The 25,473-nt window shown below is 35.5% G+C and overlaps 1 protein-coding gene across 16 annotated transcripts in view; it reads left to right on the forward strand.

Moving 5' to 3' along the window:
* NBEA (neurobeachin) overlaps nucleotides 1-25,473 on the forward strand; it is a 611,133-nt gene that overhangs the window by 306,727 nt on the left and 278,933 nt on the right. For all 16 annotated transcript variants that reach the window (XM_036228295.1, XM_036228296.1, XM_036228300.1 and 13 more), the window contains one exon: nucleotides 10,649-10,713. In XM_036228295.1, coding sequence (XP_036084188.1) covers nucleotides 10,649-10,713 — 65 coding nt within the window. The remainder of the gene's footprint in view (nucleotides 1-10,648; nucleotides 10,714-25,473) is intronic.

Below are 25,473 nucleotides of genomic sequence, written 5' to 3' on the forward strand. Positions count from 1 at the left end.
TTTTAGTAAGATGTTCATAAAAATAAGCAAAATGAAAAAGATACTTTGGGTACTTGCATATGTTCTCTTAGTTTATTTTTGTGTACACCGAAAACGCTACCTACCCGTAGAGCAGTCTTCTCTCTCTCTCTATGTAACGTTTTTACTTCATTCCTTGTACTCGTTAACTTTCTACCTTATCACACACAGTTTATACGCGTGACAGTGGTGAGCTTTCAGTATGAAACTTATTGAGGAACACGCCTACATTTTTTTTTTGTAGTAGTGGATTATGATAACTAGACATGAGGATATAAGAAGTAAAAAATCAATTCTGGAGTTACTGTAGACTTAAGATCTCAATTTAACCTCTTATTTTTACCTTGAAATATTTTCAATATTTCGAAAGATTTTGAGATGGATTGAGTCTCTAGGGACGTCAAATTGATTTCTTAATTTTATATAAAGCAAAATGGGAATGAGAACTGTGCATTGAGCTGACATAGGGGAGAAAAAACTGGTGAGGGGAAAAAAATATATCCTAGGTCTGAGATTTCTACTAGGTCATCTTAACTACCATAAAGTGATTGTGAAGAGAACATGGGGATTTCATTGTCATCCTTCTGGAACCTATTTGTCTTCAAAGTGTTTAGTTTCAAAGGATCCTTAACTTGATATCCAATTCTCTGAAAAAGTTTTTCATCTTTAGGAAATTTTATGCATCCATGTAGAAGAGTTAAAAAATTGAGACAAAACTGCAGGCATTCAAACCCAGTTTAGTATGTTTCCCCATGAAGATCAAAGTTTGATGCCTATGTTTAATTTCCACCTTTTCTTATGACTTCATTTTCTTCAGCAAAGGAGTGAATTTGCGAGTGCGTGTGTTTTCTGAAATGGCAGAAGACTTTCTGAAATGATTTGTAGATAAGATTTTAAAATATAATTTTCCCTGTCATTGCCAAGAGATTATCTTTTTGAAATGACCATGAATTACTGTTATCCTGTTGTGTACATTCTCATGTATGCATTTCCATTGTTTTAAGTAATTTCTCTAAGTCTGCTTGTAAGAAGGAATTGTTAGAGAGCCAGGGCGCACTGACTTGAGTGTTCGTTCTCTGTCCAGCTATATCCCGTTTGTTAATTCTCGTAATTTATACCTCAGAAACCACAGCAAAGATAGAGCCTTTTTCTGTGCTGTGCACTCTTCTGGTGACATAGTTGTGCATATCTATCTCCCCTTTCAATATTTTCCCTATTTTTTGAAACTCTTAGAATCAGTTACAAAATAATGTGTATTTAAGAAAGGCTTGTTTTAATTCAAAAACAAATGTGCATCTGTATAAAGAATATAATCATTGTCTGACATTCATCACTCACATTTTTAACACATTTTTTATAAGCTAACACTTTCAGTCTTACAAAAATTCCATTTATGGGAATAAAATGCCATGTCAGAGCTTCAGAGGGTCTTAGGAATGGCCTTATTTTAGAGATGTGGATGCTTTCATAATTATGATATAAATTACGATGTGGTTATGATGTGGTAGTATACCGTTTTACAAACAAATAGAAGGAAGTTTAAATAATTGAACGATTTGAAGGAAAATCTATGCGTCATGTCATGACAGTTAACTTTCTCCACACCAGCACGTTAGGCGCTCGGAGGTTTGAATGTGCGCAGTCTTGTTAAGGGGAAGAAATGACCTAAGCTAGTGGATGTCAGCACTGCCTTCACCTCAGAGTCCTTTGGGGAGCTTTAAAGTAGTACTGATTCCTGGGCCCTACTCTTAGATATTTTTCCGATATGATTGGTACTTTTTAATAACTCTCCTATCAATTCTTTTGTTCAGCTAAAATTGAGAACCACAGATTTAAGTGATACCATAGATTCAGGAGAATTAAATCAGTTCAGCAACAAAAATACATTGAGTACATACAACATGCCAGTTACTTGCTACTTCCTTGGTATGCATAGTTAAATTAAACAAGATCTTTTCTTTTATTAAGGAGTTTATGATCTAGTTGGAAGACATATGTGTGAGTAGATCAGTACAAAATATAAATAATTATCTATCAGAGGGAATGTTCTCTGATTAATAAAAATACAAAATATTAAGCATAGAGAAAATAATGATTTAGGTTTGATCCCATTTCCAAAGTTTTAAAATTATTTCCTTTACACACTAAGATTTGTCACTTTGCCAGCATAAACTTTTATTAGAGTGTTGTCCTTTTCCATATAAATAAGTTCTAAAACTTCATCCGTAACTTGGAATAACCGAAGGAGGATATGTATGTTTTACACTTTCTCTATAGGGTACCTTTTCTTCACACCTCATTTTTTCCTTTACACTTGGGCATTTTTGTTTGCTACTTAATTCTGTGTGCCATATTTTTCCACAAATGTAGAGATTGGACTTTTCATCTACAGGTGCCCCCAAGTTGATTATTTGTGATACTTTCCCAACTGTGATTCATTAAACAAGCTTTAAAAAACACATTCAATCCTGACATTTTCTCAAGAGGAAAATATATTTTTTTCTTGTGAGGAATGTTTTGTCCTCCCTTTTTCTCTCATTGAGTATTTTTTAAAAAGTAATTAAAAGACATAAACTGTGTCTTCCTCATTGCCTTAAAAGGTTCATCTATTTAAAATTCACCAAAACAATGAGAGACTAAAATGAATAAGTTTCATGCTGAATCCCGGAAAATTTATGTTTAGAATTTTCAGTTTCAGCGCTGCTTGTGCGGCTTAGGTGACACGTCTCTGGCTCCTGCGCTGGGGCAGCTGCAGGGCTAACGGTGAAGAGCGGGAAGGAGTCGAAGGGCTGGCCCGGGGCTCCCACCGGCTGCGTCCCACCCATCACCATCAGCGCAAGCCTTGTATGCGCCCATGTTTTAAATTCGTATTTTACTGTATTATTCTTATGTTGCTTATAATTTCGAACTAAATCACTTGAATTTTTAGTTTATTCATTTCTTTTTAGAAGCTCTGGAGATGAATATGTATAACCAGGGGCTTGGTATTATTTCCTGCCTGGGACTTTTGTATTTCATACCACAATTTAAAAAACTAAAGATTTAAGCAGTCTTTCTTAAGGAAAGGCAATTGGTAACACTTTTGTGACCTTACAAATTGTTAATAGTAGTTATTGTGGTTAACAGAGATGGCCTTGATAGAATGAAATCATGCAAATTGGTTGTTATAGTTGATGAGGAGTTTTGAACCCTTCAAAAATGATATTATACTCTTGATATTAGGTGGCATCCACTTTGCCCTTACTTAGATCAAGGCTTCCAGAACTAGCCTTGTACTCTGAGCCATATCACATTAACGCATAACTCAGTAGGCTTCTCTGATAGAGAAGAAAATAATTCATGTTTGGTGAGCAATAACTAATAGGACCTAGGAACAAGATACCAGGGAATATAGCACTTCTTAAATTTTATATGTAAGGTTTTTTTTTCCTCTGTTTTCCATCTAGTGTCATCAAATTTCTATAATTAAAGGGTTTTTTGCATTAATGCTGTCATAGAGTCACAATGAAAATTATGTTGTCTGTTTCTTCTGCCCTTACAGTTACTACAGATGAATAAACTATGGCTTTCCTTCTAAGATACAGTCCCTAAAATTTAATCATATGATGCACACGTGAATCAGATAAGAAAGTGAACTGAGGTTGCAGTCTCATATGGAAAATACTATTAAACAAGTTAGCAATAAACTTTTATAATGGAAAATGGACATTTCAGCTTACATTGTTTTAAAATTTTGCATCTAATAAGTATTTGATATTTATTCATGTCTGAGGACAGAAGATCAGGACAATCAGTAGCAGCAGCAGAGCAAGATAGAGGAGAACAGAAAATATCTTCTTTTGTGATTAGATAGATGATAGATGATTGATAGACAGACAGACAGATCCTTTCTTCTTTTCGTGATTACCAGTTCTCTTTCATTTCTTCACTACAGAAGAACCCAGTTTGGGTGTGCTTCCACAGACGAAGAGAAACTCTGTGTTCAGTTAGTTATGAGCGTCTCTAACAGCAATGTTTTAAAACGTTTTAGTACCTGTCACGTGGCCTTATATCTCTGATAATAACAAGTGGGGCATTGCATGTGAATTCAGCTTACCTGGTAAATCACTAATTAATAATGCTTATTGAGTATTACTTACACAATTCAATTCTGGCAGGTGCTAACTATTAAAATTATAATCGGATTTAAGACATTATACTTCTAAAGCACCAAGACAAATAAGACCAAAGAGTTTACACTCTTCTAGAAAGAATGACAGTAATGTTTATAGTAATATTGTGCACTGATCTGGACTATTTTTTATGTGAACTAGAAAAAGTTCATCACTTATTTTTACTCTTTTTCTGAAGAAATAACTTCCCTTATTCCTTTCCAAGACACCCCATTTTCTAATGCCTTCTTCAAGATTTCCTCTTACCGTTTCTCTCTTATAATTCATGTTTCTTTGTCTCTCACATTTTCTGGAGTACAACAATATTTAAGTCTCTTCATCATAAAAACTGTGAAGGTTTTTCTCAGAATCCTATTCTGTTTTTTCTTAGCTTTTACTGCCCCTCCCCCCCCCAAAAAAAATTGAAAGAGTATATCCCAGTTCCCACCTTTTCTTCCTGAATTCCCCTTCATTCATCAACCCAGTGCAGTCAGGCTCTCAGCCACCACGTCTGATCACTGAATCCGGGACCTCTCCCGCGTCATCATACCCGACCTTTCTGACATGTGGAGAAATCGACAGTATACAGACAAATAAAATGGTACGTGTTTGATGGCTATATTTGAAAATATCTGTAATACTTAGAGTGTAAATGGGAAAGTGACACTGTCCCACCATAGCAAAAAGGTTCAAGAAAATTCTTTTGGGTGAGACTTCAGCCCTCCTCTCTTTTGTAAACACTTTTTTGGGTAGGAAACAGAGAAGAGCGACTCTGTAACTTTAGGCCTCGAGGAGGAGTTGAACTCAAATACAAAGCCCGTCTATAGCATTGTTTTCAGACAAATTCAAGAATTACATTGCCTGCTTAGTCACAAAAACCAATTCTAGAGGGGAAAAAAATATATATATATACACACACACACACACACACACACACACACGTATATATGTATCTATACACATATATGTATGTGTATATATATACACATATATACACATACATACACATATGTATGTGTATATATATACATATATACACATACATACACATTGCAATGCTAAATTTTTATTTAGAATTTTTTAACATGTCTTCTATATTGAAAACCTCTGTAATTTGATAAATTAACTTTTTTTCTTAACATTCTATTAGTTTTCATGTAGTATAAGTCTCCTCATTCTTCACAGAAACTCTGTTACATTTATAATAGTTTTATCAATCTGACACTGTTATAAAAGAAAAAGTTAATTTTTAAAGGACTTTAAAAATTGTGTACATAGTATAAAGACTTACAACAAAACAAAACAAAGCAAAAATCAGACCCATGCTTCACCCCTGAGACCCACCTAGTTTAGGCAACCAGTATGTTATTAGCCCTTTCCTCGTTATTAACCAGTATTTTCTAAATAACATAATTGTACCAATGTTCTTTGTTTTCCAAATTTTTTACATTTTGACTTTATTATAGTACTTTATCCTTATGGCATTGCCACTATCTCCCACTAAAACATACGGGGAGTGACATGAAGCTGTGCTATGGGATATTCTGTCTTGACCATAAAGCTTTGGCTGCTTTGTCAAAAAAGAATTTACGTCTAACTCTGTAAACCAACTGAAGAGATCAAGCAAAATAACAAAACAACAACAACAAAACCCGAAAGGGTTGGGGGATCCCTCATTTTCTCAGCGTTTGCCCACTGTTGTTAAGTTACACTTTTAAGTACGTCAATATTGCTTGTAAATATCATTGGTATATGAACTGTCTGCCACTTTCTTTTTTAAATAATTCTTTTTTTTCTTGAAATTAATGGGCCCTTTGTTCTTTGTTTTTTACCTAAGTTTTCTATATTTCTATCACTAAATTTCTCCCAAACTTTCCAGTTTTACTAAAAGCCTACTCTAAATGTAGTGCATGCCAGATATTCTCTCAAATCCTGCCCAGGAAGACCCAGTGTTGGAACTTCTATTCACCATTATTTGGAGAATTCCCACAGCCTCGCTCCTGGACCAGATCCACCATTTCTTAGATCTGATTTCTTCCCTTGCAGTACTGTTCGGGTTGTTCACATGTATTTGGCTCTTTCCTGCCCATTGATTGTTTGGGTTTGCACACGCTTGCCTCCTGTGGGCTTAGGTTTGGCGATGTGACTTTGATGAAATATGAGAAGTGACACGTTTTACTTCTGGGCAGAAGCTACAGGAGCCAGCTATGCTTAAACTCACTCTTCCCTCCACCTTCGTTGCTGACAGGGGTCCAGACGGTGGCCACGTGGCCTCTCTCGCTCCCTGAGTGAGGGTGATTGACAATGACGCAGGGCAGAGCACAAGCAACAGGCATGGGACCTGAGGAAGAAATGACCTTTACTTTTTAAGCCCCTGAGTCTTGGCCACTGTCACAGCATAGTCTGGTCTCTCTTGTTTGACACACTCCCTCATTTTGGCCAAGCACACCATGTTTTTGAAAGAAGCATGTGAAAAATAAATGTTTATGAATGTCTGAAAGTAAAACTCTCTTGTCCTCACATTTATCGATAGTTTGCCTAGATATCCTGTTTGAGCATCACATTCCTCATAATTTTAAAGGCGTTTTCTCCTATCTTCTATGTTGGTGTTGGGAAGTCTAGTGTCATTCTGATTTTAGATTCTGTATATAAACTTTTTTTCCTGTTGCCTTTTCTTTAACCGTGGTGCTCTAAAATTGTGTAATGATGTGCTTGCCTGGGATTTTGTGTCATATATTTAATTCCTAGGGACATTTTAAAATTTCTTTGATAATTTCCTCTTGTCCATGTTCCGTGTCCACTCTGCCTAAAATTCCTGCTCAGTGGATACTGACCTTTCAGCAGATCCACTCATGTCTTTATCTCTTTATCTCTTTTGTTTTTCTTGTATCTCATTATTTTTTCTGTTTTCTGGGACATATTTTTAGCTTTGTTTTTTTAAGCCTTCTGTTTTTTTCTGTTTGCACTATCTTTGCATCTCAACTGTATAATTGCAGCCTTATTTTTCCTGTTGCTTCCCTGTCTTTCATTTTACAGATTTCCTTTTCCGTTTTATTTTTGTTGTCGTTATCCCTGGTCTCCCTTTCCTCCTCTTGATGTGTCTGTCTTTCGTGTCAGGTTGCCGTGACCTCTAAGGAATGCCTGCAGAAGCGGTGTTGGAAGCTCCGACACCAGCTCCAGCACCTGTGGAGCCGGGGCAGCTCTCGCGCAGGCTAGAGCTTCGTACAGCTCTGGGACCTGCTCTGGCGGGAGCACTAAAGCCAGTGCCAACTGCAGACCTAGAGCCTGCCCCAGAGATAGAGGCAGATTCATCCTTAACTGGCATCAGCTCCTACAGCGGTTGGAGAGCTGAGACCTGTCATTCCAGAACCAGTGCCAGCTCCAGAGCTGCAGAGCGACAGGCAGCTGCAGCATGAGCTCTTGTACCAGCTCCGTTCACAGTGCCAGCTCCAGCTCCAGCGTCAGTATCAGCTCTAGATCTAGAGTCGTCCCTGTCACCAATTCCCACACCAGGTTTGGCACCAGTGCCAGAGTTCAAGTCCGCCCCAGAACTGGAGCCAGTTCCATAACCAGTTCTGACTCCTCCCCTGAGCTGGAGCCAGCTTTGGGCACTAGAGAGAGGACTAGGGCCAGCCACTCACCTAGTGCCAACTCCAGCACTATATCCAGCACCAGCACAAGAAACAGTCTGTTCCCCAGTGGAGCCAGCCCAGGCGCCAGCTCCCCTGCGCGTGCGCGGCCGGTGTGGCCGCAGCTCCCGCGCTAGACTCTGAGCCTGAGCAGCCGCCACGCCACCGTCCGGCACCCTTGCACCCGCGCTCCTCTCCCTTCCCCTCCCCTCCCCTCTCTGAATGATGTCTTTGTGTTTTTTTTTTTTTTTTTTGTAGTTTTGTTTTTATGTTTAGTATTCTTTGTGGTTTACTATATTTTAATTTTGTAGTTTATATATAAGACAATTTAACATCTTGATTGTTAAAAAAGAAAACAATATTAGTGATTAAAGGGTCATATCTATTTTTGATTCTGAGCCAGTGTATTTACTGGATTATTTTCTTTTGAATACTGCTAGGGTATTTTGCTTCATTTCTTAAATGTTGGTAGATTTTTTCCTACCCTTCGCAACTGCTTTTTCTAATCTTAAAAATGTGAATGGTTCTCAAGAATGAGCCAAACTCTTGATCCTCTTTCTATTTATTCTTCTTTGGAGACTTGCCTAATGCTATGCCTTAATATTTCTAAGTAAATAATTTCAAATTCTGCATTCCTTTTTGAAATGCGATCATCACTGTAAATCCAACAAATATAAAATAAAGACAACTTTATGATTTTCCCCAAATGTGGACCCTTATTCAGTATTTTCAGACTAATATTACTATTCTTTCTGTCATCCATGTTTAAAACTTTATAACCTTATTTGACTCCACTCTCTACTTTAGCTCTTAAATCCAATTTCCCATCCAGTCCTGGCATCTTTGTTATGTCTCTTAATTTTTGTGACCCTATTCAAAACACTGTTGTCTCTCCTGAAAGGATACATAAAACAATCTCCTACTATCTCCTCTTGCTCAAAAATGACAAATTACTCTTTTAAAACCGTATTTCTTGAATGAAGTCATGCGGTCATACACATTCTTTGGCTTTGTCACCTATAAGCTGCAATATCCTTAGCTTAGCTAAGACTTATTTATGCTGTTCCACCATCAGAGAGTGCAAGGAAGCATGGCATGGGCTGAAGGCACCTTACAGATGCATTTTGTTTATTCTGAACAGTTTTTAAAATATTTGACTCTTTGATCTTTTAGACATGGCATAATTTGGGATGTGTATGTAATACCTGAATATGTATGTTGTGAATATCTTCTTAAAAAATCCTTTGCACATTAGAAGTTTATGCTGATAAAGAGCTGTAGTGTACAAACAGCATCATAAAGGCAATCACATTGAAGAAATTGTAAAGATCTCTTCTTCAGAGTGACATGGTTCTTAGTACGTAAGAATCAGTTTTTTCTTTAAGCTAATACTACAATAAATGTCAAGTATCCCTGATAAATTGTTGCATTTTGTGGGATATTGGTTTGCAGGAAGTACAGGATGTGTAATGGTAATATGCAAAATAGAGGAGGATGGTCATAAGTCATTTTGTTAAAATGTAGGAAAAAGAGTTCCCTGTAATTGTTTTCAACGAAAATGATTTGAAAGTTTTAATAAGCTCTGCAAAATGCAATAGCAATCTTGTCACTTTGACAAATTTTAGTTAAACATTGTGGTGGTGAAAACACAAGGACTTTGCTAAAAATGGAGTCATTTAGGCCTTTATAAGATCATTTCTGTCCCCAGGCTACCACATCTCTTTCCCCAAGTTGTTGATTCTTTCTCCTGGGGAAATGTAGATTCATGATTTGTTCTTCTATAATTCTTCACAAATTTACTTAGAACAGAAACTATTTACATGCCAACATGGGGGACCACGTTTGTGCCCAGCACGTGTGCAAATAGTTAGAGGGGAATGTGACCGGGAGCAAAGGGCTGACACAGAGGTTGTGCTTTCTGTGAAGCCGAATTCATGGCCAGGAAGCTGACCACTCTGAGTGGCCAGTAAAGTCAAGTCCCAGAGAAAGAATCTTTAGATGAGTGGCTGGCTTGAACGGTCAATAAGAACTTTTTATATAGAAAAGTATCAGGGAAGTATTTATTTATAATACTATTGAAAGGGATATAATTTTTAATCCAAAAAATGTAATTTACCAGCTATATTTAAAGAGACCAAAACAAAATTGGAATCACTAGGATAAGCCTGTAACCAAAAAATTGTTTTAAAGCATATTCTAAATACTATCTAAGAAGAATATAAAATAAGTGATATGCTCTCATAATCCAAAACATGATATAACTATCACTTATATTTATATTGATCGAACTGTGGAACTGCCAGATTATCACCAATGTATTTTCATCTAAATCAGCAAAGACTACATTTGAATATAGTTTTAATATTAAGTATTCTATTTTTTAATTTTATCTTTTAAATTTTAAAAGAACTTATATTAAAATATATTTTTCTATGTGCTGTTCAATCATTTGACTGCACATATAACTAGAGTGTTTCATTTCCAAGTCAATCTAAATATATTGTTTATATTTCTAATTTTCATTTTATAATCTCAGTGAAAACGAATTTGTATCAGGGACTAAAGTTTTCTACACTGTTTCCACTTCTCGTGTGGCTCGCCATTCGGTCTCTGGGAAGGAAGGACGCTCTGTGCTGAGAACTCTCTGTGCCTTTCTGTCTCAGTCAGAATTCAAAAGCACCTTCTACACTGAGCAATACAGTGATATTTGTTAAAAACCTTTTTTTTTTTTTAAGATTTAGAAATAACATCACATGGAAGTTATTAACAGCATCAACATGATCCTTAAACCAGATGTTCCCTTCGTTTACATGCTCGTTTTTCTGACACTTGGTTTGGTTTCTTTTTTAGGAATGGCAGAATTCTATTCAGAAGAATGCAGGGCTTGCATTTATTGAACTCATCAATGAAGGAAGGTAATTAATTTTACAATTTTTAGACAACTTGTCTGTACGTTTTATTCCACTGGGCAACTGCTCTTTCCTACCATCTGTTCTAAAAATGTGTTAAAAAACACGTTTTAATTAAATTATTTATTACACAGGTACAGAAATTAAGTTTAAAATGTTAATCATGTTTTAAGTGGGAAACACGTAACGAATAAAATGAAAAACTTCAGCAGGTTCTGTGAGGTTCGAGCCACATCTCACCGAGTGGTGAGGTGGTTTTACGCAGATCGCGTGAACCCAGTCTGCAGCCCCGCCTGCCGCTCCGTCTGCTGTCAGAACCAGGCTCAGCTCACTGAGGCGGCTTTATCCAAACTTGTCCTGATATCTGGTATCCAGCTGAAAATGTGAAGGACGTTAAATGGAGGAAGTAGAACAGTCTGCTTAGGACTTTATGTATACCATTGATAAAATGGTGCTTGTATTTAAGTTATGTTAGAGCCCGTTACTGTATTTTTCACTTTATTATAAGCAGTTGTTCTCTGTGATTTTTCCGATACTTTATTGGCAGTGGATACATTAAGACAGATGTAACTGTCATCATTTTGATGTGTACAGCTTCCATGAGCCAGAGACCCCCATCCTCCGCCACTTGAGTTTCTTCTCTAATATAGTGTATGCTTTGAAAATAATGACTCAATATTTAGCATAATTTTTTTTTATTTGAAACCAGATTTAATTGAATTGATAAGGGGATAATGCTTACTATATTTAAAATTAACTTTTGTCAAGGAAGTTGTCATGAAAGTATGTTTAACAGCAGAGTGCTTAAAAATTAGTTTATGTATAGTATAAAAACCCATTTTAAAAAAAAGCAACAAATACAGTTTAGTATTTTTTAGTGTTTTTTTCCATCAATGTATTATAGTCTCAGAACTAGCCTCTGTTTTTATAATTGTTCATCTAATTATATATTTCTCATTTAGATATTCCATGATTGAATTATTTTTAGTAATGATAATATAACTCTAAAAATTAAAATAAATTTTGCATTCACTACAAAACAAAAGGTGCAGGGAAATATTAGTTTTTTTCTATATTGTAAATAATCATTTTACATAATTATAATAACACACTAGTTCTTATCATACTTTATTATCATAAGAGTTGATAATTATTACTCATCTTCAGGTGAAAAATAGAAGGAAATTGTTCCCAATAAGTATATTGTCATATCAGTCATAAAATCTGCCAATTCATGTACATGCTAATTTTGCTACTTTGTTTCAACTATGTAAGTAAAAAACAAAAATTTTGTCATCAGTAACTCTCTGAAGTTAACAGAATTCAACCTCCAACACTTAAGATTTTAGTTATTGTCCTAGAAAAGAAGAAAGGTGGGAAATTTGGTAATATCAAAAGTTTTTAGCTTTTGATAGTTTTATTGTTCAGTGGTATTGTTGGGATTTATTTTGTTTTGTGTTAGGAAAGGGGTTAAAATTATGTAAAGTAGTAATAATTTAATATCCTTTAAATTTAAATCCGTGAAAACCTCTAAAATGCTCACCATAATGTTCTTTGTGCCATTCTAGATTTGTGTTTTTATTTTTACTATGTTTTTTCCCAGTAAAGATGATTTGGGACAAAAGTTGAAACACGATTAGTTATAAATATCATATATACAAAAATATAGCAAATGCCTATTCAGCACCTACTATATCTGAAACACTGTTACAGGAGCTGGGAATAGGGAAGTGAATGAAACAAACATCAGATTGGCACATAAAGTAATACAAGGGTGCTATGGTAGACGTGGTGCAGGTATTAGTGTAAGCATAAGACAGGTCACTTAACCTAGTCTGGAGTGGTGCTATCATTTTTAAAAGATGGATCCTAGCAAAGCTTATACATTGGAGCAAAGACAGTTCTTTCGACGGTGCTAGAACAACTGGACGTCCACATGTGAAAAATAAATCTACACGAAGACTTTATACCATCACAAAAATTAACTAAAAGTGGATCCAAGACCTAACTGTAAAATGCAAAACTATAAAACTCCTGTAAGATTACATAGGAGAAAATCTAGATGACCTTGTTTTCAGTGATGATTTTTTAGATACAATACCAAAGGCATGATCCATGAAAGAAAGAATTGATAGATTGGACTTAATTAAAATTAAAAACTTATGCTTTATGAAAGATAATGTCAGGAGAATAAAAAGAAATACCACAGACTGTGAGAAAGTATTTGCAAAAGACACATCTAAGAAAGGACTGTTATCTAAAATATGTGAAGAACTCTTAAAGCTCAACAATAAGAAAACAAACAGCCTGGTTAAAAATGAGCCAAAGACCTTCACAGACACCTCACCAAAGAAGATACACAGGAAAAGATGCTCTACATCTTATGTCATCAGGAAAACGCTAATTAAAACAGCAGTGAGATACCACTGTTCGCCTATTAGAATGGCCAAAATCCGTACACTGACAACACCAAATGCTGGTGAGGATGTGGAGCAGCAGGAACTCTCCTCCACTGCTGGTGGGAATGCAACATGGTACAGCCGATTTGAAAGATAAGTTGGCGGTTTCTTACAAAACTAAGCATATTCTTACCATACAACGTACTATCCAAATGACACGCCTGTCTATTCAAAAGAATTTGAAACATGTCCAAATAAAAACCTGCACATATAGAGTCCCTTGATTCATAATTGTCAAAACTTGGACACAACCACGATGTCCTTCAGTAGGCGAATGGATAATTAAATACCTATTCATTCATGTGGCACATCCAGAAAATGGAATGCTTATTATTTAGTGATAAAAATAAATGAGCTATCAAGTCATGAAAAGACATGGAGGAACCTTAATTGCACATTACTACATGAAAGAAGCCAATCTGAAAAGGCGACGTACTGTACAATTTCAACTATGTGACATTCTGCAAAAGGCGAAACCATGGAGACAGTAAATAGATCAGTAGTTGGCAGGGGCTCAGGGGGAGGAAGGATGAATAGGCAGAGCAGAGATGTTTAGAGCAGTGAATCTACTCTGTGTGATACTAATAGCAGATACATGTTGTTATACGTTTGTCCAAACCATAGAATATACAACACCAAGAGTGAACCCTAATGTACACTGAGGACTTTGGATGATAATGCTGCGTTAATGTAACGTCATCATTTCTAACGAATATACCACTCTGGTGACATATGGTGATAATGGGGATGGTGGGAGAGGAAGAAGCGGGTATTTGGAAATCTCTATCTTCTGCTCAAGTTTTCTGGTGAACTTCAATCTGCTTTAAAAAATAGTCTACTAAAAAAAATGGAGAGAATTCCTTAAAAAAAGAGTGTATCTAAATATAATGCCATCATAGTTGAGAACTAAGAGAGATGATCAGGACATAGCTTTGTGAAATTAAAAAAAAAAAAAAAAATAGAGGAATCAAATTCTGGGCCGAGGGAATAGTGTGGTGCGGAAGCCTGGAGGCAGGAGGTGGCAAGACACGTTTCTGGAGATCTGTTTTCAGTCAGCCAACAGCTATTTAAGTGCATGTCACGGGCTAGCCACATAGAGGCAAGGGTTGCCCTCACGGCGGGGATCGTCGGCAAGGGCCGTGCCAGAAGGGCTGTGTAAGCTGGGTGAGGCTGCTGGGTGGAGTGAAGAGGTTGGCATAACCTGTGGCGTGGCAAGTGGATTTCAGGGCTCAAGACTGGAATGGAGCCACCAGTCTGAAGTTACAGTGAACCTGTTGTCAGAAACTGTGAGGGCGGAAGAAGTGAACAAATTTGAAGAATCTTTTGGACATTAAATCAGTACAACTGCTGATAGGTTGGACGAGGGGAAAGAAGGAACCAAAGAAACTTGATTTTTAGCTGTAGGAGCTGGACGGCTAATAGTATAAACACAGTTTACTTAGAACAATTTGGAAGGAGGAGCGTGGCTTGCGTGAGAGATGTTTTCACTTTGGGTTACACTGAATTTGGAGCATTCATGCAGTGTCCAGGTGGAATTGTTGAATAGGCGTTTTGGAATTTGGGTCTCCAGCTCTCCAAAGATACAGCTAGAATGGAAATTCAGTTTTAGGAGTTCCCTGCTTGTATGTGTAAGCGGTAGGTAGGAATACAGGTGTGATGCTCAGGGAGAGAATGTAGGGTGAGCAGAGAACCTGGGGCCAAGCTTCTGCTGCAGTTTCTGCTGAGAATCCTTTTTCCCACATGTTCACACAGTTGACTGTTGACTGTCATTCAAGAAGCAGCTTAAATGTCACTTCTCAGAGAGGCTCCCCTGACCATCTTACTGAGCAATCACTCTTCCATCACGTGACTGTTTTAACATTTAATAATGCCATCTCAAATTATCTTATGTTGATCTTCCTCACTAAAATGTGCTTTCCTTAAGAATTCACCTTATTTGCTGACCTCTCCCTGGTTTCTGGAATAACACCTAGCATATAGTTCTCAGTTACAAATATTTATTGAAGGAACGAAGAATGGGTAGTAGAATGTTTGAGGAGGGATGAATAGTTAACAAGAATGTTTGTAAGTGAGAATTAAAGGAACCACTGAATTCAGTGACAGGAGGGTCATTTGATGTCATGCAAACTTCTGCTGGTGAGCCGCAGTGTGTCAGAGGTGCTGGGTGTAGACGCCGACCCCATTCTGCCAGAGTCTAGTGGGAACAACAGTCTTTTGTGAAGTACTTATCAATGTAATGAGTGTACCAGGGGACAAATAGAGGGTGCTATGGGAGCAGATAAATGAGGAAAGTCACGTTTAGAAAGTAGTGATGGGGACAGAGCTAAGCTGGTTTGGGTTGAAGAGTGGGAGATGAGACTAGGCAGCAAGTATGTACTCCAAGTCTGAATAAGAAGGGGAAACAGCGTGGCTGCTGGAGGTGGATCGGGTTTTTAATTAGAGGGGTTGGTATTTTTTAGAAGGAAGGACTTGAGCATTTTTAAATGCTGGTGGAAAGATGCCAGTATGGTAGGAAGAAAGGGAGGGAGGGAGGGAGGGAGGGAGGGAGGGAGGGAGGGAGGAAGGGAGGAAGGGAGGAAGGGAGGAAGGAAGGAAGGAAGGAAGGAAGGAAGGAAGGAAGGAAGGAAGGAAGGAAGGAAGGAAGGAAGGAAGTTAGTTAGTTAGTTTCTGTTCCAGTGACAGTCTCTGAAGAGGCTGAGACCGCGGGCTGGCCATTGTAGAAGAGCATTGAGAGGTGGATGCGCACAGTACACTTTGGGCAGGATTCAGAGGTGTTCTTTTATGATGTCTTCTGTCTTCTCTGACGTGTCAGTAGGACCATTTACTGAGAATGAAAGAATATTTTGGGGGGGGGTGGCGGTAAAGGTGTCATATTTGAGAAGATGGGAGAATACTGGAAATAGCCAGTGTAGAAAAATGAGAGAGAAAAGACTAAGGAAACCTAGGAGGCTGGCCAGAATGGTTGGGGGACCCGATTGAGTTGTTGTCTTTGATGTCATATGCTTGCCTCAGCAGTCCAAGTGCGAAGAAGGTGGGCATTACCTTGGGACATCCACTTCTCTCACTTCAGTGAAAACCTCTTCCCTGAGCACCTTCTCCCACCCCCCATCCCTAATCCAGGTGGGCTACCTGCCTGTGTCTTCACAGACTTTTCCATTTTCCCTGCTTTGTACATGTTATGCCATAGTATTAGTGCCCATTTATTTATAGCGTATTTTTCTGGCTGCTTTCCATAGTGCCTATTATAATACAATGCATATGTATATTATTTGTATCAAATTCAAATGCCAGTTATCCTATTGATAACCTGTTAGATTCTAGGCTTGGAATATAATTTCCTTCTGACATTTTTTTGTCTCTGTAGAATAGTATAAACACCTTTCTTGCCCAGTTTCTTTGAAGGTTGGAAATAATGTATATGAGATTTATTACAACTAATGCAATATAGGAATTTAAAAGTGGAAGTTTTTTTTATTTATTATATATAAGAGATATTCAGAATTTTGCTGACTCCCACCTTTAGTTTGGTTCATTTCCTCCCAACTTAACCTTTTCTCTTTCATAAATTTGAACTGGGAGTTCTAGATCAAAAAAACACTGTATTTAGATAATTGGGATGCAGTTACAGTGAAGACATATTGCTGTTTATCTGGCTTCTGTTTGTCGCTGCCTATTATGTGCTAGGTGCAGATTAGATTCTTTACACATGCTTGTGTGTTATTTATCTGGACGTAAAGTATTTTTCTTAAATTTTTATAATAGTTTAAAATGAAACATATAAAAAATACTTCCTCATGGTTGTTAGAAAATGTCTTTAATTTGTCCTCGTGGGAATGAAGATAAAAATCTTTAAGTGGAAATTGTTATAAATGTTTATCCTACTTAACAGCTACACTCGTGAGTACAGTTCATCAATCATAGCTAGAGGAAGCAATTGTGCAGTTGTCTACAATTAACAGGACAAAAACAGTGGATGAATGTGCAGCTGAGTTAAAATACTCCCTAGGACAGGCTGAAATTATAAACTGGATCATTTAAAGGAATCTAACAAAGGCTCTTTATAATTAAAACAAAGCAAGGTTAATGGGATGTAAAATTGCCTATAATATCTTGGCAATAATAATTGGATTTTAAATTATTAAAATATGAATCGAACTATAAAGCAAATAATAATGGCTTTTCAAATTATGTATTTGAGTGCTCTTTTGAGGTAAATGAATGATTTGCCTAAAATAAACCTTTATCGCTCTTTTGAAAGCATAGAGGATATATTTAATAGGTATTCATAAAAAGCCAGGATATATTTTAGTTTGTTTCATGTTTTTGATTTGGTAAAGACAATATTTAAAAAAAAAGTTTCATATTTCAAAACTGTAAGAAACTCTTCCTCAGCATCGAGATTCTGGTTTAATGTTGAATCCCACATTCCTGGAAACTCCTGAAAACAGGAGTTGCCTCTATTTTTCCATGTAGAACCTAATGTGTACCTTTTTCTTATTACTCTGTTATTCATTTTACACATGTAATAAGTTATTAAACATGCTGAGTTTTATAAATGACTGAAGTTTTTAAAAATCTTGTGCTTTTACAGAATTATCTGGGTCATAGATATTATTGCTAACGTATAGACTTTTGACATTAATGATAAATATTATTTGCCTAAAACTGAAATAAACAAGTCCCATTTAATAATGACTAGATTTCCAATAATAGGAAAATACATTTCAGAATTTAGAAATCATAAATTTCATTTGAATTACTTTTTTTTTACACTAAACCATGTTTAAAATATATGTGCATATGCGTGTTTTGAGATATTTTTCTCTTCTATGAATAACTTGAAATATACTCTTTTTTTAGGCAGCATTATTTTATCTTTGATGAAAGTTAAGTAATATTTTACAAAAATCATGTTTCTTTAAAAAAACACATAAAAAGAGCACGGTTCCCTCTTTGGGGTATATTCATTTCTGTGTTCATATTTCCCTGCTTTTGTTTTTGTTTTTTATTTCTTAGGGACATACATTTTTTTGTTGTTCTCCTTAGCTTACGGCAAGCGAATATTTCTCAAGATTCAGATGATCTATGTCTTTATTAGAAAATGTTGATTTAGTTTCTGTATCATTCTGACATAACTAGAATCAATTTGTCAACAGGATGCTAGAGTTGGCCTTAACGTCTGTGGCTGGTATATTGTTTAAATAGCAGATACAGGGAGAAGTGAACTAAAAGGTCATGGTGGTATAGTGTGTGTGTCCAGTCCAAGGATACCCTAAAGATGAAAAGTAAAGAAACAGGATGAGCAAGCCAGGTAAGACAGGAATGAATGTAGCCATGGCCTGCGCCATAGATTTTAGTATAAAACCCTTCTTGAGGAGCCAGAGAAATTGAAGCATTGAGTTATAGGCTGATTAGTTCCTTTATTGGTGGGGTAAGAACACATGGACAATTAACATTCCTCAGTTGTGTTGTACAGAGCAGCATTCAGAAAAACAGAATACTTGTATAACATATCTATCTTAAAGAGTCACAGTCCAATGCTAGACAAGGATTAACAAAAAGTTATTACTACTTTCTAATCACAAAGGTAGTATAACACCTGTACAGATATTCTTGAACATTTTAATATCTACGTAATTACATTACACTTGAAAAAATAAACCCGAAATACTCAGTAAGTAGTTTAATTTTAGTAGTGACACAAATACGCTTTATATTTGATTCTCATCTCTGAGTAATTTATAATCGATCAGTTAGGATTTACATACTAAAAGAAAATAAACAGTTTAAAATGTCATAGGCAGTATATAATAAATAGTTCAAACATGCAAGTAGATTATGTAAAAAATGCAGTGGCTTTAGAAAAAAGAACTATTCCTGTGGACAGGAATGCTTAGAGAAGGCTTCTTTCGGAAGACAGGACCTAAGCAAGTATAGGCCCACCACGTGGGATGAAAAAACACCAGTCCTTGCTTTATTTGTGAAATTAAGATTTAGAACAACAGAAAATAACTTTAAGTTCTTCATTATCTAATAAAACAAATGTACATAATTTTATTTGTAAAAGCCATAATCTGTCTTTGAGCTTTGTATGATTTAAATAGTCAAAGTTTTCCTGACTTTAAAGTAAGGGCCAGTACTTTACTTAACTATTAATAGTGATAGGGTTTATAATTATTTCAACATCATAAAGAATATGGATATTTTACATATATTTTTAAAAAGCATTACTCTTACTTATGAAACAAACTTCAAAACAATCCATTATACCAAAGCTGAGATATTTTAAATTATTTCTAGCAAAGTGTAAGAAAACACGGACTTAACTTAGGAGCAGAGTTATGTTAAAAAAAAAATTAAATATTACTACTAAACATTTAAGGGGGAAATAGTACCAATTATGCTCAACATCTTCCAGGAATAGAATAAGTAGTACTTTACAGCTCATTATATGAGACCTCATCACCCCGATAATAGCACCAAAGACATGACAAGAAATGAAATTACAGACCAATATCCACCATAAGCATTGGCGAAATAATTCTTAATAATATTTCGCAAATCAAATTGAGCAATCAGTATGTGAAAAGGACTGCACAGAAGCAAAAGGTATTTATTTCAAGAATTTACAGTTGGTTTAATATTCAAAAATATTTATCAATAAAATACACCATATCAACACACCAAAAAATAAAAATGTATATATGGCTATTTCAATAGATATAGTCAAAGCATTTAAAAAACTTGACATTTATTTATGATATAAACCCTTAGTAAATTAGAAATTGAACTCCCATGGTGTGATAAATGGTTTATACAAACGTATAGAGCTTCGTTCTTCTTAATGGTTAAAGACTAAATGCTTCCCAGATCTAGACATGGTGAGGATGACCTCACTCACTACTTTTATTCAACACTGGGCTGGGCTGGAGGTCTTAGCCAGTTCAATTAGGAAATTAGAAAATTCTAAGAAGTCTGAAAAAAGACATTAGAACTAATAAGTGAATTTAGCAAAGTCATAGGATATATGATCAATACTCAAAAATTATAGTAACATATTTATAATATATGTGAAATACTGGAAATTTAAATAAAAAATAAAATCATTATAATAGTATCAAAAATATGAACTCCTTATGGATGTACTAAATCAAATACATGAAAGATTTGCATAATAAAAACTTTTAAATGTTTCCGTGAAAAATTTTAAAATAAATAAACTCAGAAATGTATTGTTTTTGGGAATCAGAAGACCCAACATGGTTAAGATTTTAGTTCTCCCCAAACCAATTTGTAAACTCAAATCTAATCAAAATTCCAACAGGATTTTTTATTTTTGGTAGAAATTAAAGAGCTGATTTTTAAACTTCTGTGACAATACAAAGGACCTGCGATAACCAAAGCAAATTGAAAAAGAACAGAGTTGGAGAATTGTTGTGAACAAAGACAAATAGCTCAATGGAAGGGAGGAAAAAAGATTTCACAAGTCAATTATAAAAAGATAAACTACACAATACAAACTGGGCAGATGACTTGAACAGACACTGCACCAAAGAAGGTATACAAATGACCAATCAACACATGAAAAGATGCTCCATATCATTATTCATTTGGGGAATTCAATTTTAAACTACAAATAGAATTATGCTCTTATTGTAACAGATATAATTAAATATATTGGCAATACTGAGTATTGGTGAGGATGTGGAGCCACTGGAATACTGGTAACTTACTTCTGAGTACAAAATGGTACATCCTGTTGCAAAACAGTTTGTCAGTATCTTATAAAGCTAAACATACAGTTAACGTTTGACACAATAATTCTAAGTCTAGATATTTTCCCAAGAAAATAAATGTAGGTAAATATTAAGACCTGTATGTGAATATTCATAGCAGCTTTTTTATAAGAGCCAAAGACTGGTAATAACCCAAATCTTCATCAGCAGATAAATAGATAAGATAATTATGCTGTTTCATTATATAGAATACTACTCAGCAGTAAGAAGGTATGAGCTACTGATACACACAATGTCTATGGAATTTAAGAGTGTTATGTGAAGCTAAAGAAGTGAGACAGTAAAGACATACTATATGATTCCATTTGTGTGACACTGAATTTTAATAAAATTCCTAGGAGGAAACATAAGCAGTAAGCTCTTTGACATAGGTCTTGGCAATGATTTTTTGAATCTGACACTAAAAGCGAAAGCAAAAATAAACAAGTGGAATTACATCATAGTAAAAAAGCTTCTGTACTGCCAACAAAACCATCAACAAAACGAGAAGGCAACCTACTGAATGGGAGAAAACATTTGTAAATTATCTGCTAAGGGATAATATGCAAAATACATAAAGGATTCATGCAACTCGAGAGCAAAAAGAAAAAAAAAGAGTTAAGAATTTGATTAAAAATGGACAGAGGGTCTGAATAGACATTTTTTCCAAAGAAGACGTGTAGCTATCCAGCGCGTACCTGAGAAGGTGCTCAACATCACAGTGACCATCCAGGAAATGCAAATCAAAACCATGGGAAGATACCACCACTCGCCTGTTTGCATAGCTGTTATCAAAAATAGAAGAGGTAACATGTTGGCGAGGATGTAGAGAAAAGGGAAACCTATGCACTGTTGAAGGGAATGTAAATTGGCGCAGCCACTAAGGGAAACAGTGTGGAGGTTCCTCATAAAATTTATAAAAAGAACCACCATATGATTCTGCAATTTAACTTCTGAGTATTTATCTGAAGAAAACAAAAACACTAACTTGAAAAGATATTTGCACCCCCGTATTCATTGCAGCATTATTTACAGTAGCCAAGATATGGAAACAACGTAAGTGTCCATGGATGGATGGATGGATAAAGATTTTGTGACACACACACAGAAACACACATATACACAGGAATGTGATTCAGCCATAAAAAGAGTGAGATCTGGCCATTTGCAACATCATGGATTGAGCACCAGGGCATTATACTAAGTGAGATAAGTCAGACAGAGAAAGATAAATACTTTATCATCTCTTTTATATGTGGAATCTAAAAAAATTAAAAGGGGAGGGGAGGGAAAAAAAGCTCACAGAGATACAGAGAACAGATTGGTGTTTGCCAGAGGTGCAGGGTGGGTGGTAGGTGAAAAGGGTCAAAAAAGTAAAAGTATTTTTAAAAGTGTTTATGAAACATGTAGGTGCTGTGGTCTCACCTGAGACCTATGGAATCAGAATCTCTAGGTGGGACTTGGAAGTCACCGTTTGTAATATGTCCCACAAGTGATCAGGGTCTTTATTGTACCCCAGAATTTGAGAATAGTTATGCTCATCTTAACAGCCATGTTAAATTATCGCCATCTTTACACATAACTCTCAATGGAAACATGGTCATAAACTAAGTCAATTTTTTAAATTCTGTTCTAAGAAGATTAACTGTTTAGGTTCATAGTAGATTAATGTAACAGTCTGCTTAATGTATTTGTAATTACGAGATTTAGTTTAAGACATAAATAAATGTGATAAGAAATTGAAAAATGCTAATATATGGATTCTTGTTTTTATCCAACACAATTGATTCCCAGAACTTTCTCATAACACAGTTAGATGGGGGAAAGGGTGGCTTTTAACCAATACTAATTTTTTCTCCTCATCCAACTTTTTCTTTTTAATGCCTCTCTCTCTTCCACATCAAGTCCTTAGATACCAAAATTTGAAGCTCCCACGTTACCTTTTAGATCTGTCTTCCATCTGTCTGCTTCCGCCCAGTCAAAACCCCAGTTTTTGTAGATCTTGAGATGAGTATAGGTCTGATTATATTTTTATATAGTACATTTTCATGTAATGAGTTGATTTGAATACAAGAATAATTGATTTCATCATCTGGGAAAGATTTAGTATTTTAAGAGAATAATTAATTTTCCTATATAATTTTTTCCTAACAGCCCTATATGTATATTTTTAAGTTTTAGGTGACTATTTTTCTATCTTTCTTTTTTCTGTGCAAATACAGATTCAGAAAAGCCTGCTACATAGACCACACTTTGCCTAAGTTTTTAATCTTTGTATTTCACAATTCATAGAATTGAGTAAATGGGGTCATGCTTAAAAAAAGTTTGATTACTATCACAGTTTAAAACTAATATACCAGATTATAAATCTAAATTATGAATATACAAAAATATTCGAAGTCCCACCACACCCTGATGTGGAGCTCCAAATAACTTTGTCATCTGTTTTTTTCCTTTTAATGAATATAAATATAACCAGTGTCTCAATATGTACCTTTTAGAAAAGCAAACTTCTGTTTTTGTGTGCTTAGAATGTGTCAAAGATTTCACAAATAATCGCTCACTTGCCCCTAACAATATGAGGTAAGTGTTTTCCCTTAAAGAAAATGCAGTTCGGGGGAATGTGGTAAAGTTAGCGCCAGTTCTCAGGGCAACAAGTCATTTGTTCTGCTGTTTTCTTCAGGTGAAGACTTGTTGGCATTAAATTGATTCATGAACTAGTAGAGCGCAAAGCTCTTAAACATTTTCCACAGTAAACAATTTTTAAATAAAAATTATAAGTTTTTTCAGATTTTTAAATTATCTATTAAAGAACTATAGTTTTGGAAGAACTTGAGGTTCTCTAATCTGGATAGACCCTCTCTTGCAAGTCACCAGAAACTCTGTGCCTTCCTTCCAAGTGACACTGAGGAATTACATATGCTCCTGCACTGTGAAGCCACTTCACTTCCAATGAGAGTCAGTCTTCTTGACTAAATAACTGGGATCTTAAAATATAATCTTACAGTGTGGGCATTTACTCTTTCTTCCAGTTTATATCTGAAACAAGACACAGAGAAAATTGTTTGTCTAAGTTCTTAATGCCATTAAAAGGCAGATCTTAAATACAAACTAATTCTGCTTTTGTCCCCTCCTTCATCTATTGATGATGGGAGACTAATTCATCTGACCTCTCATTATGCTTTTTCTATTGATTTTTTTCTTTCACCAAATTACAGAAATTATTTATATTTAAAATGTAGGATCTCAGAGTCTCAGGTCAGAGACAAGCAATTTAAATTATAACAAACTCAAAAAATTAGATGCTTCCTAGAACATCTGTACTTGCCTTGCTGAGATCTGTTTCATTGGAAATAGAACACTTCATTTTGTCTCCTGACATCTTTCCTACGTCCATAACGGCTCTACGTGTTTTAGAATGGGAGTGGCTAAGAGTTGAAGGGCTGTCCAAATGCACACATACAGCTTCCTGGGAAAGTGTGGAAACTTTTTTTGGATCTAGGAATTTAAAGAAATCTCTGTCTAGCCATTAGCTAACTCTAGGTAATGGAGCAAAGGCATCATTGGTCACCCATGAAAAGGAATACGGACTTAACAAAATTAGTTCAGAAAAATCACTCAACAGACAGCAAACAGTCCAGAAAGAAATCCATACATTTATGGTCAATTAATGTTAATGAATAACAAAAACAATTCAGTGGGAGAAAGGATAGTCTTTTCAACAAATGATACTAGAACAACTAGATATCTATATGCAAAAGCATGAATCTGGATCTGAGCCTCACACCACATACAAACATTAACTCAAAATATACCTAAGGCCTACATGTAAGAGATAAAATTATAAAACCCTTTGAGGGAAACATAGGTTAAAGTATACATAGCCTTGGATTAGACAGTTTTTTTTGATGTGACATCGAAAGCATAACCAAGAGAAAATTAAAAAATAGGTAATGAAAAATGAGATACAATAGGATTAACAAAGGCAAAACTTTGTTCTTTAAAAAAACAATAATAATATAGGCAAACTCTCCCAAGATTGATCAAGAACCAAATAGACATAATTCATGTAAGGGATAAAAAGGGAGTATAATTATGGATAAAATGTTTTACCACTAAAAACTAAAAATTTAAATGAAGCAGGAATATTTCTAGAAAATACATAACTTTCTAAAACTAAGAAAAAGCATAATCCTAAATAGTACTTTAAGTATGAAAAAAAATCGGTAAATAGTCTTTCTATAGAAATGGCTTACAGGTATAGATACCAAACGTTCAAGTAGAACATTTCAACCTTATACTACTAACTTCTGGAGAACAGAGGAAATGATCTTGACCCATTCTTTAGGCCTCTATAATCTCAACTATGAAAGCAAACAAGTTGTGTATGAGAGAGGAAGTCACAGACAAGTCTCCGTCATGAATGCAGATATGTAAATCCTAGTTAAGTAGAAACACAACCTAGTCCTGCCATGTGAAAAAATATGCTGCGTCTGTAGAGAGTTGAGTTTGGAGGAGGGAGATGAGGGAAT

This window comes from Rousettus aegyptiacus, unplaced genomic scaffold (assembly GCF_014176215.1).
Source record: "Rousettus aegyptiacus isolate mRouAeg1 unplaced genomic scaffold, mRouAeg1.p scaffold_m13_p_11, whole genome shotgun sequence".
Taxonomy (NCBI): Eukaryota; Metazoa; Chordata; class Mammalia; order Chiroptera; family Pteropodidae; genus Rousettus; species Rousettus aegyptiacus.